General features: G+C 43.6%; 1 protein-coding gene across 1 annotated transcript in view; it reads left to right on the top strand.

The window, feature by feature from the left end:
• Positions 1-15,078, top strand: part of LOC132836851 (zinc finger MIZ domain-containing protein 1-like) — a 91,578-nt gene extending 76,500 nt beyond the window's left edge. The window contains exons 17-18 of the mRNA XM_060856387.1: positions 9,553-9,789; positions 14,183-15,078. Of these exons, the coding sequence (XP_060712370.1) occupies positions 9,553-9,789; positions 14,183-14,290 (345 nt within the window). The 3' untranslated portion in view covers positions 14,291-15,078. The remainder of the gene's footprint in view (positions 1-9,552; positions 9,790-14,182) is intronic.
• Positions 15,079-15,394: the final 316 nt, after the last annotated feature.

The raw sequence follows: 15,394 nt of genomic DNA, 5'->3' as shown, positions 1-15,394 counted from the left end.
AGAACCAACAATACACAAAGATAGCTTCATTTTAAAACTCCTTAATCTTACTCAGTTAGTACACTACAGCAGATATACATTACATTGACTACAAACATGCACTCCTACATCCTATATGTCTGTTTATTCCCACCACCAAACACCTTCGTTTATTCATCTAAGTCTTGACAATGCGTCAGCAATCATCTTGCCACGTGTATAATTTGCAGTTTGAATGGCTATAACAACAAGCTTCATCTAAACGGGAGAGAATTTGTGTCCTTAAATTTCTCCAAAGGGTTATGACCGGTGTGCATGATTGTCTCAGGCGCATTAATGGCAACATACACGTTGAAATGTTGTAACACCAATGCCAAGCTCACAGGCTCCTTCTCGATTGTTGAATATTTCTGCTGATGAATGGTCAGTGTCCTGGAGAAATTACCGATAGGTCTTTCTATCTTCTCATCGTCTTCCTGTAAGAGCGCAGCACCGACACCCACATCACATGCATCGATAGCCGCCTTAAATGGCGGCACGGTGGCTCAGTGGTTAGCACTGCTGCCTCACAACACCAGGGTCCCAGGTTCGATTCCAGCCTCGGGGCGACTGTCTGTGTGGAGTTTGCACGTTGTCTGCGTGGGTTTCCTCCGGGTGCTCCGGTTTCCTCCCACGGTCCAAATATGTGCAGGTCAAGTGATTTGGCCATGCTAAATTACCCATAGTGCCCATGGATGTGCAGGTTAGGGTGGATTGGCCATGCTAAATTACCCATAGTGTTAGGTTCGTTAGTCAGAGGGAATGGGTCTGGGTGGGTTACTCTTTGGAGGGTCAGTGTGGACTTGTTGGGCCGAAGGGCCTGTTTCTGCACTGTAGGGAATCTAATCTAATCTAATTTTAATTACGCTTTGCGTAATTATGTGTGGCTCATACTGGGGCAGTGGTTAAAACAGCTTTCAGACTGACAAATCCCTTCTGACAGTCTGCCATCCACTGTAACCTCTTTCCTCTCTTTCGTAATTCAGTGAGTGGAGCAGCCAGACTGCTAAGATTTGGTCTGAATTTCCGATAAAACCTACTCAATCCCAGGAATCATGGTACCGCTGTCCATGTCGATGGTGTGGGAAACTCCCCAATAACCTTTGCTTGCAGATTGCGTAGGGCCATGTCTCCATGTCTGATAACATGACCCAGGAAGGTGACTCGGGTTTTGGCAAAATCACTCTTAGCCAGTCCTGTCTCCCCAAGTCGATCGAAAAGTTCTGAGGAATGCTGCAAATGTACCTTCCATGTGTGACTCAAAATCACCAGGTCGTCGACGTACACCACACAATCCGGGAATGACTTTATTCATTAGTCTTTGAAATGTGGCTGACACATTTTTCATCCCAAATGACATGACTTTAAACTGATTCTGGCGGAGCTGGGTTCTATAGATGCTAGAGATTAGAGTCTAGAGTGAGTGCTGGAATAGCACAGCACTTCAGGCAGCATCCGAGGAGCAGGAAAATCGACATTTCGGACAAAAGCAAGGATTCCTGATGAAGGGCTTTTGCGCGAAATGTCGATTTTCCTGCTCCTTGGATGCTGCCTGACCTGCTGTGCTTTTCCAGCACTCACTCTAATCTTGACTTTAAACTGATACAGTCCACTCGGCGTTACAGAAGATGAAGTTGTCTTTGCTGTTTCAGGGAAAGGTACCTGCCAAAATCCTCTAAGTCCAAACTGGAAGTAGGGCGTTGCTTGTCCCATCTTTTCAACACAGTCTTCTAAACGTGGAATCGGATATGTATCAGTCGTTGTCACGGCTTTGACTTTGCGATAGTCCACACATGACTGTTGGGTACCATCTGATTTTGGCACCATGACTATGGTGCTCCAGTCACTGCAACTCACTTGGATTGTGTTGTCTTGGAGCATGCGTTCAATCTCCTATTGAACCTATGCCAAGTTTGGAGGGTCATGCCTATAAAGATGTTGCTTACCTGGGACAGTCCATCTACATCATACATAATTAGACGAGTACTTCCCAGCTTATCTCTCCAGGTGAGAGCAATAACCCTTTCGGGTCATTTTAGATTTTTCTCAGGAAGGTAACTCAATAATTTATAACAATTGTTGACAACTTCCTCCTCGTCCAATATAATTTGAGGAACGCCCAATTCAGAATCCTCTGAACGTGGTTGTTCCCTCTGTGTTGTAACTCAGTCTCCTCTGGCCTTCTCCCTGTCAAACTACCTTTTGAGCATATTCACATTATACACTCGTTGTGAGATTTCTTTCTGTCTGGAGTCCTTATCAAATAGTTCACCTCATTCAACCTCCTTTCGGCTGGATAAACCTTGCTTTTTAAGGTTCACCTATCACTGGAAGTAACACTTAACACCTTATCTCCATTAGCAAAATCGAGAGTTTTTGATTTCTTGTCTGCTTCCTGTTCCATCATATGCTGAGTTATTTTTAAATGCGGTCTAGCCAACTTCCCCACTCTATTTAACCATTGCCTAAAATCTGATACACAGTCTCAATGTGTGGTCTCTGAATTCTGACTCACCAATTTCTCCTTAATTACTTTTAGTGCTCGCGAGGCGAGGAATAGAGAGAGAGAGAGGAATTGAACAAGTGGCTATAGGGATGGCACAGGAGGGAGGCTTTTGGATTCCTGGATAATTGGGGCTCTTTCTGGGGAAGGTGGGACCTCTACAAACATGAAGGTCTTCACCTGAACCAGAGGAGTACCAATATTCTGGGGGGGGGATGGGGGGAGGAGGGGTTGCTAATGCTCTTTGGGTGGTTTTAAACTAATTCAGCAAGGGGATGTATAGTTCATGTATAGAGTAGTGTTGAGAGTAATGAAGTCAGAACTAAGATTTCAAGATTGTAAGAAGGCACCGGCAGACAAGAAGTTGGTTTGAAGTGTGTGTCTACTTCAATGCCAGGAGCGTCCGGAATAAAGTAGGTGAACTTGCAGCATGGATTGGCACCTGGGATTTGAATGTTGTAGCCATTTCAGAGACATGGGTAGAGCAGGGACCGGAATGTTGCAGCTCCCGGGATTTAGGTGTTTCAGTAAGAACAGAGAAAATGGAAAAAGAGGGGGAGGTGTGGCATTGTGAGTCAAGGACAGTATTATGGTCACAGAAAGGACTTTTAAGGACTACTCTACTGAGGTAGTATGGGTTAAGATTAGAAGCAGGAAAGGAGAGGTTACCCTGTTGGGAGTTTTCTATAGGCCTCCGAATAGTTCCAGAGATGTAAAGGATAGGATAGCAAAGATGATCCTCAATAGGAGCGAGAGTGACAGGGTGGTTGTTATAGAGGTCTTTAACTTTCCAAATATTGACTGGGAATACTACAGTTCAAGTGCTTTAGATGAGTCAGTTTTTGTCCAATGTGTGCAGGAGAGTTTCCTGACACAGTATGTAGACAGAGCTGAAAGTGTGTTGCTGGGAAAGCGCAGCAGGTCAGGCAGCATCCAAGGAGCAGGAGAATCGATGTTTCGGGCATGAGCCCTTCTTCAGGAAGGGCTCATGCCCGAAACATCGATTCTCCTGCTCCTTGGATGCTGCCTGACCTGCTGTGCTTTTCCAGCAACACATTTTCAGCTCTGATCTCCAGCATTTGCAGTCGTCACTTTCTCCTCACAGTATGTAGACAGGCCAACAAGGGGCGAGGCCTCGTTGGATTTGGTGCTGGGTAATGGACTCCGCCAGGTGTTAGATTTGTAAGTAGGTGAGCACTTTGGTGATAGTGACCACAATTCGGTAATGTTTACTTCAGTGATGGAAAGGGATAGGTATATAATGCCAGGCAAGAGTTACAACTGGGGGAAAGGCAATTACGATGCAATTAGGCAAGATTTAGGATGTATAGGATGGGGAAGGAAACTGCGGGGTCCTTGATAAGTATGTACTGGTCAGGCAGGGAGGAAGTTATCAAGTAGAGAAGTACAGGAGCTGTGGTTTACGAAGGAAGTTGAATCCCTTGTCAAGAGGAAGTAGAAGGCTTCTGTTAGGAAGAGATGTGATGGCTCAGTTAGGGCGATTGAGAGTTACAAGTTAGCCAGGAAAGACCTAAAGAGAGAGGTGAGAGAGGCCAGGAGGAGGGCGTGAGAAGTCATTGGTGGATAGGATCAAGGAAAACTCTAAGGCTTTCTATAGCTATATCAGGAATAAAAGAGTGACCAGAGTAAGATGAGGGCCAATCAAGCATAGTATTGGGAAGTTGTGCGTGGAATCAGAGGACATAGGGGAAGCACTAAATGAGTACTTTTCGTCAGTATTCACACTGGAAGAAGACAATGTGGTTGAGGAGAATACTGAGATACAGGCTACTAGACGAGATGGGATTGAGGTGCATATGGAGGAGGTGTTAGTAATTCTGGAAATTGCAAAAATGGATAAGTCTCCTGGGCCGGATGGGATTTATCCTAGGATTCTCTGGGAAGCCAGGAAGGAGATTGCCAAGCCTTTGGCTTTAATCTTTATGTCATCATTGCCTACAGGAATAGTTCCAGAAGACTGGAGGATAGCAAATGTTGTTCCCTTGTTCAAGAAGGGCAGTAGAGACAACCCTGGACCTGAGGGCTATACTTTGGTTGTGGGTTATAAGAGATAGGATTTATAATCATCTAGAAAGGAATAAGTTGATTAGGGATAGTCAACACGGTTTTGTGAAGGGTAGGTCATGCCTCACAAACTTTATTGGGTTCTTTGAGAAGGTGACCAAACAGGTGGATGAGATTGATGTGGATGTCAGTAAGGTGTTTGATAAGGTTCCCCACAGTCGGCTATTGCACAAAATATGGAGGCATGGGATTGGTGGTGATTTAGTGGTTGGGATCGGAAATTGGCTAGCTGGAAGAAGACAGAGGGTGGTGGTTGATGGGAAATAATCATCCTGGGAGTTCAGGATCTGTTATGGGTCGACTGCTGTTTGTCATTTATATAAATATAAATGACCCGGATGAGGGCATAGAAGGATGGGCTAGTAAATTTGCAGATGACACTAAAGTCAATAGAGTTGTGGATAGTGCTGGAGGATGTTGTAGGTTAGCACTATTGACTCAGTGGTTAGCACTGTTGCCTCACAGCACCAGGGACCTGGGTTCAATTCCAGCCTCGGGTGACTGTGTGGAGTTTGTACATTCTCCCCCGTGTCTGCGTGGGTTTCCTCCGGGTGCTTTGATTTCCCCCCACAGTCCCTAGATGTGCAGGTTAGAGTGAATTGGCCATGCTAAATTGCCCATAGTGTAAGGTGCATTAGTCAGAGGGATAAGGGTCTGGGTGGTTTACTCTTCAGAGGATTGGCGTGACTTGTTGGACCGAAGGGCCTGTTTCCACACTGTAGGGAATGTAATCTAATCTTTGTGTTTCCATGAGAAATGATTCATTCTCTGAGCTGTTGCAGGTGCAATTTTTTCATTTTTCACATTATTATACACAGTATTCTGAAATGCAGTAAAATATGCCTACGTTTTCATACTGTTCCACTTGCAATAACGATCTGATTTCCGCTTGCCGCCTGAATCACTGCCTGTATCTGCAAGCTCACTTCTTGTGATTCTTGTATGAGGACACCCTGATCTCTCTGCACCACAGTGTTCTGTAATCTCTCTCCATTTAAGTACGATAGATTGGTTGTCCTTCATCTGAACATCCAAAAACCAAAAAGACATAAAACCCCAAGCTCCCAGACAGGCCTGAAAGCAGATGATCAATGTTTGTATCACAAGATGGACGCAGGTTCTGGGAACTTATTAGCCTTTTAGTTATAATAGCATGCCCAGTATCTGTTCTCTGGTGATACTTACCATTTTACATTTCTCCCTTTGCTATTCGATTTTCAGAAATCTTTGGGCAGTCTTCCACAGTGAAGAAAAACACAAAATACTTATTCTCACTTCTGCCATTTTCTGTTATTATTAATTCTCCAAAGGACAATGCTCGCTTTAGCTCACCTCTTCTTTTTAAAATACTACTAGGGAGTGTTTTTTAATAAAAAATATTTCGAGTTAGCTTTTGTAACAATGTGGAGGTCAAACCCCTCTGTTAATTAAAACCAAACCCCTTGAAAAGCTTGCTTCGCCTTGTAATCTGTTCAATTGTGAGTGAGTGACAGAGAACTCCTAATTTCCACTATTTAAAGAAAAATAACAATTTACTTTCCTAACTCTAATAGGAAACACTAAACAAAAACTATTCATAAATCCAAGTCCCCATTTTCTTAACTACTTACTATCTGCCCTTAACTCAATTAAACATGCTATCCCAAAACCACACTTACTATTCAACATTACATTAACTGAATCTCAAGTCCACACAGTCTCTTGTCTTCTCCGCTGTCTTCAATCTTCCCTCTGATTTCCCTGGGTCACCTTCTTTCTTATTACTGCAAGTAAGTTTTACATGAAAAGATACCTTTGATATAGAGGATTTTCTAATTTATTTGAGAGCAAGATGGTAGATGGGAGTTAGCTCTACAGCAGTTGCTCAGCTGATTAATGGCAGTTGCTTAGTTTTCAAAATGTCTATGCTTTTTGTACGCCCCTACCCCTTCCCCAACATGACACATTAAAGTTCTATAATCAGATTGGTTTCTGGGTGTCAAAACAGTAAAATTCAAATGCCGTTAGGTTTTAGTATCCTGGGGCATAATTAAAACAAAGTGGTTGAACTTGAATTGTTGAAATAGCAACCAAAACTCAGGTATCCATTTAACAGCCATTTGTTACATGTATCCATTTTCGAACAGCCTTTCCATTCAGGTAGCTGAGCCTGCACTTTCATTTAACTTCAAAATTCAGAAGACAGGTTCTACTTTGAAGTGAAGACATGCTTTTGACTTTGTAACACTTTCCTCTCAAGATTTAATCTCTCTCGTTTGATTAATTTTTAGTCACGCTTGGCTCATTCTTAAAGCTGTCCAATCTTCAAATCTTTGCGGGATTATCTTTGTTGTTCTGCCACATGCTGGTTATCATTGAGAAATCTTTACTCTACTCCATTCCCTTACTGTTTCCCTTTCATCTTCCTACACGTTATCCCTCTTCCGCAACCAGATGGTTTAAAACCCTCCTGAGTTATTTGGCTCACCAAAGCACTGGTCCCAGCACAGAGGAGATTTGATGGCCATCCCCACAACAAAACACCCACTTGCCTCAAAGCCAGAACACCAAGAATGGAAACTCATTTCTCCCACATCAATCTTTGAGCCACAAATTTATCTCTCTCACCTTACCTGCTCAGGGATTGCCCAGCAATATTACCTGGAGTAGCTTTTGGTCTCCTTATCTGAGGAAGGGTGTTCTGGCGATGTAGGCAGTGTAGCAAAAGTCTCCCAAACTGACTGATGGGATGGCAGGATTGATATATGAAGACAGACTGGATTGGTTAGGACTATATTCAATTAAATTTAGAAGATTCAAGGGGGATCTTCATAGAAACCTATCAAATTCTAACAGGACCAGACAGGGTTAACATAGGCAGGATGTCCTTGATGACCAGAGAGTCCAGAACCAGGGGTCACAGTCTAAGTGTACCAGTAGGCCATTTAGGACTGGGATGAAGTGATTGAGTTTTTTTGAAGAACTAACCAAGAGGATTGGGGTCTAGATTAGAGTTGTGCTGGAAAAGCACAGCAGGTCGGAGAGCATCTGAGGAGCAGGAAAATTAACGCTTCATCAGGAATAGGCCTCTATTCCTGATGAAGGGCTTTTTGCCCCAAATGTCAATTTTCCTGTTCCTTGGATGCTGCCTAACCTCCTGTGCTTTTCCAGCACCACTCTAATCTAGACTCTGGTTTCCAGCATCTGCAGTCCTTGTTTTTACCTAACCAAGAGGATTGATGAGGGCAGAGCAGTGGACATGATCTATATGGACTACAGTAAGGTGTTCAACAAGGCTCCCCATCAGAGACTGGTAGCAAGGTTAGATCTCATGGAATGCCAGGACAACTAGCGATTTGGATACAGAATTCACTTGAAGGTAGGATGGTGGTGGAAGGTTGTTTTTCAGACTGGAGGCCTGTGACCAGTGGTGTGCCACAAGGATCAGTGCTGGATCCACTACCTTTTGTCATTTATATAAATGATTTGGATATGAACATAGGAGGTATAGTTAGTAAATTTATAAATGACACCAAAATTGGAGGGATAGTGGACAGTGAAGAAGGTTACCTTGGATTACAACGGGATCTTGATCCGATGGGCCAATGGGCTGAGGTGTGGCAGATGGAGTTTAATTTAGATAAATGCGAGGTGCTGCATTTTTGGAAAAGCAAATCAGAGCAGGATTTATACTCTTAATGGTAAGGTCCTGGGGAGTGTCGCCGAACAAAGAGACCTTGGAGGGCAGGTTCATAGCTCCTTGAAAGTGGAGTCGCAGGTAGATAGGATAATAAAGAAGGTGTTTGGTATGCTTTCCTTTATTGGTCAGAACATTGAGTACAGGAGTTGGGAGGTCATGTCGCAGCTGTACAGGACATTGGTTAGGCCACTTTTGGAATATTGCGTGCAATTCCGGTCTCCTTCCTATTGGAAGGATAATGTGAAACTTGAAAGAATTCAGAAAAGATTTACAAGGATGTTGCCAGGGTTGGAGGGTTTGAGCTACAGGGAGAGGCTGAATAGGCTGGGACTGTTTTCCCTGGAGCATTGGAGGCTGAGGGGTGACCTTATAGAGGTTTATAAAATCATGAAGGGGCATAGATAGGGTGAATAGACAAGGTCTTTTCCCTTGGGTTGGGGGAAGTCCAGAACTAGAGGGCATAGGTTAAGGGTGAGAGGGGAAAGATATAAAAGGGACCAAAGAGGCAACTTTTTCACACAGAGGGTGGTACGTGTATGGAATGAGCTGCCAGAGGAAGTGGTGGAGGCTGGTACAATTACAGCATTTAAAAGGCATCTGGATGGGTATGTGAATAGGAAGGGTTTAGAGTGATATGAGCCAAGTGCTGGCAAATGGGACTAGATTAGGTTAGGATATCTGGTTGAGTAGGACCAAAGGGTTTGTTTCCATGCTGGACATCTCTATGACTCTAAATGTTTTCACACAGAGAGATATGAGCCTGTGGAATTTTCTACCACAGAGAGCAGTTGAAGTCAAGTCATTGCATGTTTTCAAGGAGTTCAGTATAATATTTAGGGCTAAAGGCATCGAAGGTTATTGGAGGGTAGCAGGGAGAGGAGGAAGCAGCAAAAGGAGACTGAGTCGGATGATCAGCTCATGGTCACATTGAATGGTGTAACAGCCTCAAAGGGCTGAATGGCTGACTCCTGCTAGTGCCTGTTTCTCTGTAGTGTTTGTCTTTTACATTTTTTGAACTTATACTTCCACTTCCCACTTGTGTCTTTGCAGCATTTTTTAAGTATGTGAACTTCAGTTCCCTTGATGGTTCTGAAGGGTAAATTAACCCAGGATCAACCACCATGAGAGTTGTTTATCACTGGGGTTTAGAATGCATGATGGAGTTATGAGCCATGTTGAAGGTTGGAATATACACGATAGTGTTTGTTCGTGGACTGGAGAGAAAATAAATGTGCATGTCATCATTGTTTCCATCTTCTGCTCCCAGATTCCTCATTCTGGAACAATGGACCAACCCCACATGACTGTGCAGCAAGGAGTTCATGCACATCACCTCAGTGCTCAGTCGTTGCACCATCGCAGCCCATCCCAGCACCCACGGCAGCTCCAGCAGACAGGCGTCGGTGTCCATTCACGTGGCAAACTGTCCTTCAACCCATCTGCAGTCATGGAAGCTCAGGCAAGCAGCCAAGGAGCAGCTGATGTCCCTGAGTCTTCTCTAGAAGTAAGTGTGGGGCATTTTACTTTTTCCCAGCCTTGTATGCTCTCAACCTCTGCAGGACTATTCAGGTGACAGGAAGACTGGCTGGCTTTATCTTTGCTATGAACCAAACGGTCATGAATTCTTAATGCAGTGAAAATTGTCTGACTCCTTCAGACTTGGTCTTGAAAACTGCGTTGTGTTTGTTATTCTCCAAATTGAACATGTCTACAATTCTCTGAGATGTTACTTCGTGCTGCATAGCTCTTCAGCTGAAAAATATTAAACCAAAATATTGGTGTAAAATTACCAGTATTTCCCCAATTGCAACTTTACTTGCTATAGTCAAGCAATGCCTCAGGAACATGTCTGCAGTCCAGATAATTGACTAGGAAGTTGGAGACAGAGGGAAGAGTTGATGAGAATGCACGCAAATTTAGCAGACTCCCTTAGGGATCCATTAGCTTTTCACTAATTTACACATGATTTAGACTTAAACAAATTCCACACAATCCACCTAGGATCAGTGTTTGTTTTTTTTTGTTGAAGGCTACACCTCTATGATGTGATATCCCATCCTCGGTGATGCTTTTCAATTTTAATCATGGGAAATAAAACACTGCTGGTATTTCTGGTAGAATTCACAGATGTGAAACTGGTTCCAAATCCCTTCAGCGATCAAACTCCAACTCTGTTTCAAAAACGTTTCATCACCCATCATGATCCCCCGGTGAAACGCTGTGACCACATCTGCAGCAAGTGTTGGTTGCATGAGGAACTTTGCCTCAGAGTTGACGAGCTTGTTATCTGAGCTTCAAACACTGCGGCACATCCAGGAGGGGAAGAGTGACATGGACACTGTGTTTCAGGAGGCAGTCACACCTGGTAGATTAAGCAGTTCAAATTCAGTCAGTGGCCAGGGACAGCAGCTGAAGCAGGCTGAGGGATCCTGCAGTCAGGAACGGAGAAGCCTTAACTCTTGACTTTGTCCAACATGTATGAAGTATCCTTGTGTGGATGAGGAAAAGGGCTGCAGGGAGAATGAGCCAACTGACCAGTCCACTATGGTACAGGAGACCATTCAAGAGGCGAAAGCAAAAAGACAAATGGTAGCAGTAGGGGATCCCATAATTAAGAGGGATAGGTGGTATCCTTTGTAAGCAGGATAGAGAGTCCCACCTGGCCTGTTTGGTGCCAGAGTAAGGGATATCTATGACTGGCTTGAAAGGATATTGGATGAGGAGGAGGATCTATGCTGGAACGAACAACATAGGCAAGACTAGGAAAGAGGAGCTGTTGGGTGATTATCAGGAGCTAGAAGCCAAATGATAAAACAGGTCCCCAAAGGTTATAATTTCCAGATTACTGCCCGAGCCATGTGCGAAATGGCACTGGGACATGAGAATAAGGGAAGTGAACAAGTGGCTATAAAAGATTGGTGTGAGATAAAGGGGTTCCTCTTCAAGGGGTACTGGCATCAGTATTGGAACAGGAGGGATCTGCACTGCTAGGACGGTCTCCACCTGAACTAAGCTGGGATCACGCAAAAGGTACTCATGCCTGAAATGTCGATTCTCCTGCTCCTTGGATGCTGCCTGACCTGCTGCGCTTTTCCAGCAACACACTTTCAGCCGGGATCACACAACTTCAGGTTTATTTGGAAGCACTAGCTTTTGGAGCACAACTACCTGATGAAGGAGCATCACTCTGAAAGCTAGTGCTTCCAATTAAACCTGTTGGCTTATAACCTGGTGTTGTGTGATTGTTTTAACACTGTAAACCCCACTCCAACACCGGCATCTCCAAATCATGAGCTGGGATCAGTGTTCTGGTAAAAAGGGTATATTAGGCTGGTTGACAGGAATTTAAACTAGGAAGTAGGGGCAAAGGCAAGGGTAAAACAAAGTAGAAGGCTGGATTCATTTGTTTGGAAAGAAATGACAGGGAAGAGGAACTCAGGAGAGGTTATTAAAGTCTCCAGCACAGATACAAATAGGACAGAGAGTTTGGAAAGAGGTCAGCAAACAAACTTCAAGCACACAGAGGGACAGTTAATACAGGACTGAAGGTGTAATATTTGAATGCACACAGTAAGGAATAAGGTAAGTTAGCTTGTGATGCAGGTGTGGTGGGCATTACGGAGACATGGCTGCAAGGGGATTAGGAGTGGGAGCTAAATATTCTGTCAAAAAGGTAGGCAGGTGGGCAGAGGGGGTGGGGTTGCCTTATTAGTGAGAAATGAAATGAAACCAGTAGTAAGAAACAAAGTATGGTGTAGAATCTGGGTGTGGGTAGAATGGAGGAACTGCAAAAGGTTAAAAAAAACTACAGTTGGAGTTACGTACAGGCCTTCAAACAGTAGTCAGGAGCTGGGGCGCAAGATATGGCAGGAGATAGAAGAGGTGTGTGAGAAAGGCAAAGTTCTAGTGATCATGGGGGATTTCAATGTGCAGTGGACTGGAAAAATCAGGTTGGTAGTGGATTGCAAGAAAAGGAACTTGGGGAATTTCTACAAGATAGCTTTTTGGATCCACTTGTGGTGGAGCCCATTAGGGAACAGGCAATACTGGATTTAGTGTTGTACAATGAGGCAGACTAGATAAAGGAACATCAGATGAAGGAACCCTTAGGAGGCAGTGATCGTGAAATGATTGAATTTACTCTGCAACTTGAGAGGGAGAAGGCAGAGTCAGAGATAATGGCATTACAGCTGAATAAAAGGCAACTACAGAGGCATAAGGGAGGAGCTGGGTAGAATTGACTAGGAGAGGAGCCTAGCAGGAACAGCAATGGCAGGAGTTTCTGGGAGTAATTCAGGAGACACAACAGAGATTCATCCTGAGGGGAAAAAAAGCATGGTCCAGGAAACGATGAGGCAACCATGGCTGACGAAGGAAGTCAGGGATAGTGTAAAACCAAAAGGGAAACCTTATAATGTGGCAAAGGGCAGTTGGAAACCAGAGGATTGGGAAGCTTACAAAGACCAACAGAGGGCAACAACAAAAAAAAGAATGAGGAGAGAGAAGATTAAATAATAGGGTAAGCTAGCCAGTAATATAAAGGAAGACTGGAGAAGTTCTTTAGATATGTAAAGGCTAAAAGTGGGGCAAAAGTGGAAACTGGACTGCTGGAAAATGAGACTTGAGAGAATGTGGGAAAGTGTGAGGTCATGCATGTCGATAGGAAGAAGCATGGACTATTTTCTCAATGGGGAGAAAATTTAGACGTCAGAAGTACAACGAGAATTGGCAGTTGGAATCCAGGATTCTCACCAGGTAAACTTATAGGTTGAATTAGTAGTTAGGAAGGTAAATGCAATGTTGGCATTTACTTTGATAGGACATGAATATAAAGGCAGGGATGCACTTCCTAGACTCTATAAGGCTCACGTCAGACCACATTTGGAGCATTCTTGGGTCCCATATCTCAGGAAGGATGTACTGGCCCTGGAGCATGTTCAGAGGAGGTTCACAAGAATGGTCCCACGTATGAAAAGCTTAAAGTATGAGGAACATTTGAAGAGTCTATACTTGATGGGGTTTAGAAGGATGAAGGAGGAATCAAATTGAAACTTATAGAATATTGAATAGATGTTGGGAAGATGTTTCCATTGGTTGGAGAAACTAGGATCTGAGGGCAAAGCCTTGGAATAAAGGGAAGACCTTTTAGAACAGAGATAAGGAGAAACCTCATCAGCAGTGAATCTATGGAATTCACTGCCACAGAAGGCTGTGGAGGCCAAGTCATTGAGTATATTTAACACAGGAGATGGATAGGTTCTTGAGTATTAAATCACTGAAGGGTTATGAGAAGAAAATGGGAGAATGCGGTTGAGAAACTTATCAGCCATGATTGAATGGCGGAGCAGACTCGATGGGCTGAATGGCCTAATTTCTGCTCTTGCGTCTTATGATTTCAGATTACGCATGATGCTACTGAATGGCTGAGCAGATTTGAGGTGCTGAATGGTTTACTCCTATTAATTTGTGGTTTGTATCTGTCAGTTCCTTCACATTTCTGGGTATGGAGCCCTGGGCACCAGGTAGTCACAGTAGCTTGTCCAATGTCATATGCGATGTTTGACAATGAGGTGACAACCAGTGAATGTCATCATCAGAGAAAACAATTTACCCGCACCTTGATTGTGGAGTAGGAGGCCACTTAAAGAAATAGTTTAAAGAATATGTTTGAGAATATAAGAGGAAAGAGATTAAGATCAACTCGTTTCACCTTGAGAAGTGATCTGAGCATTATTATTTTTCAGTCTCTTGCAAAGCTGCATTCCAAGGCCAGAATTTATTTAATATTTTTCCAGCTGAGTAATTATAAATAGCTTCCACCCTATTGTGTAATTCAGTTAATTTGTCTTGAAAATATTGATATCTGAACTGATCTTGATTTCTCCCTCATTTCCTAGCTTCTTCCAGACATCACAAACCCAGACGAACTGCTGTCCTACCTAGGACCTCCAGACATGCCGAACAACAGCAATGATGATCTTCTTTCCTTGTTTGAGAACAACTGAGAATCTTCCCCCCCTCACCCAATGGGGTGAGAACACCACAGTACCCTTTGGTCCACCTCTACTGAAGTTCAGCTGATACTGCCTCGTGTTGTTGACAGTGCAAAGCTGATGGAGGATGTCTGTGTGGACCGTGCGAGAAGGAGATCCATCCAGACCCATTGTAAAATGCCATCTCACACCTTTAGAGTTTGAAATACCTTTGGAACACCACTATACTGACCAGGTTTGGAAAGGCTGGCAAGCGGGAAGAAAGCGAATTCTCTACCATCAATGGTTGTCAAGGCATCAGCAGGGTAGTCTTTTACTACGAATTTCTGGATTTCAAAACATTGGAAGGCAAACGATGTGGAAGACTTGAGCGCAGCAATTAGCCCCAGGCCACTCATTGCAGACATTTTCTTTTTTTCAGCTGAGGAACGGTGTGGATTATTCTCTACATTCACTTCTGAAGTGAGGACTGATATCTTGGGACTCAAATGCCACGTACAGAACCTCCTTCCCAAAGTACAGTGGCTTTCCTGGATCCCTGCACTTTTGTTTATGTAAAAGAGATGAATGAACATCGACACTGACTCCTGAATTATTGAATAGCACGCAAAAAAAAGGACCAATTATTACATTTTTGGAAAAAAAAAGCACAAGAGATTCTAAGTGTATAATGTAGGAATACTACAGCACTGAAAGGAAAGAGCTCTCTTCTTCCCTACATTTCACAACCTGTGAGTAAAGATATTGGACATCACATGATTTTAATATAAAAGCAGTACACAGAGGTGATTAAATGACTGCGTTGTTATTCCATACCTTTTGACCATTTTTGTTCTTTTGTATATTTGAAAAATACATTTCCCTAATTTTAATGGAGACTTATCTGAACACATCAGTACTGTTCTACACGTAGTAGCTTTTTCACCAAGTCCGCGTGGCACTGAAATCCAGCTTGCTTCCCCTTTTAACGGGTCCTTCAGCAAAACAACTGACAACCGAGAGGTCTACAGCATGGAAACGGGCCCTTTGGACTAACATGCCCATGCCCCCCCACTTTTCACAATGGTGCAAAGCAAATGCACAGTGAGAAAAAAGAAAGACAGATTGCCATTTAAG

This window comes from Hemiscyllium ocellatum, chromosome 48 (assembly GCF_020745735.1).
Source record: "Hemiscyllium ocellatum isolate sHemOce1 chromosome 48, sHemOce1.pat.X.cur, whole genome shotgun sequence".
Taxonomy (NCBI): Eukaryota; Metazoa; Chordata; class Chondrichthyes; order Orectolobiformes; family Hemiscylliidae; genus Hemiscyllium; species Hemiscyllium ocellatum.
Note: the sequence above shows the minus strand (reverse complement) of the source record. Positions and strands in the feature narration are given on the sequence as shown.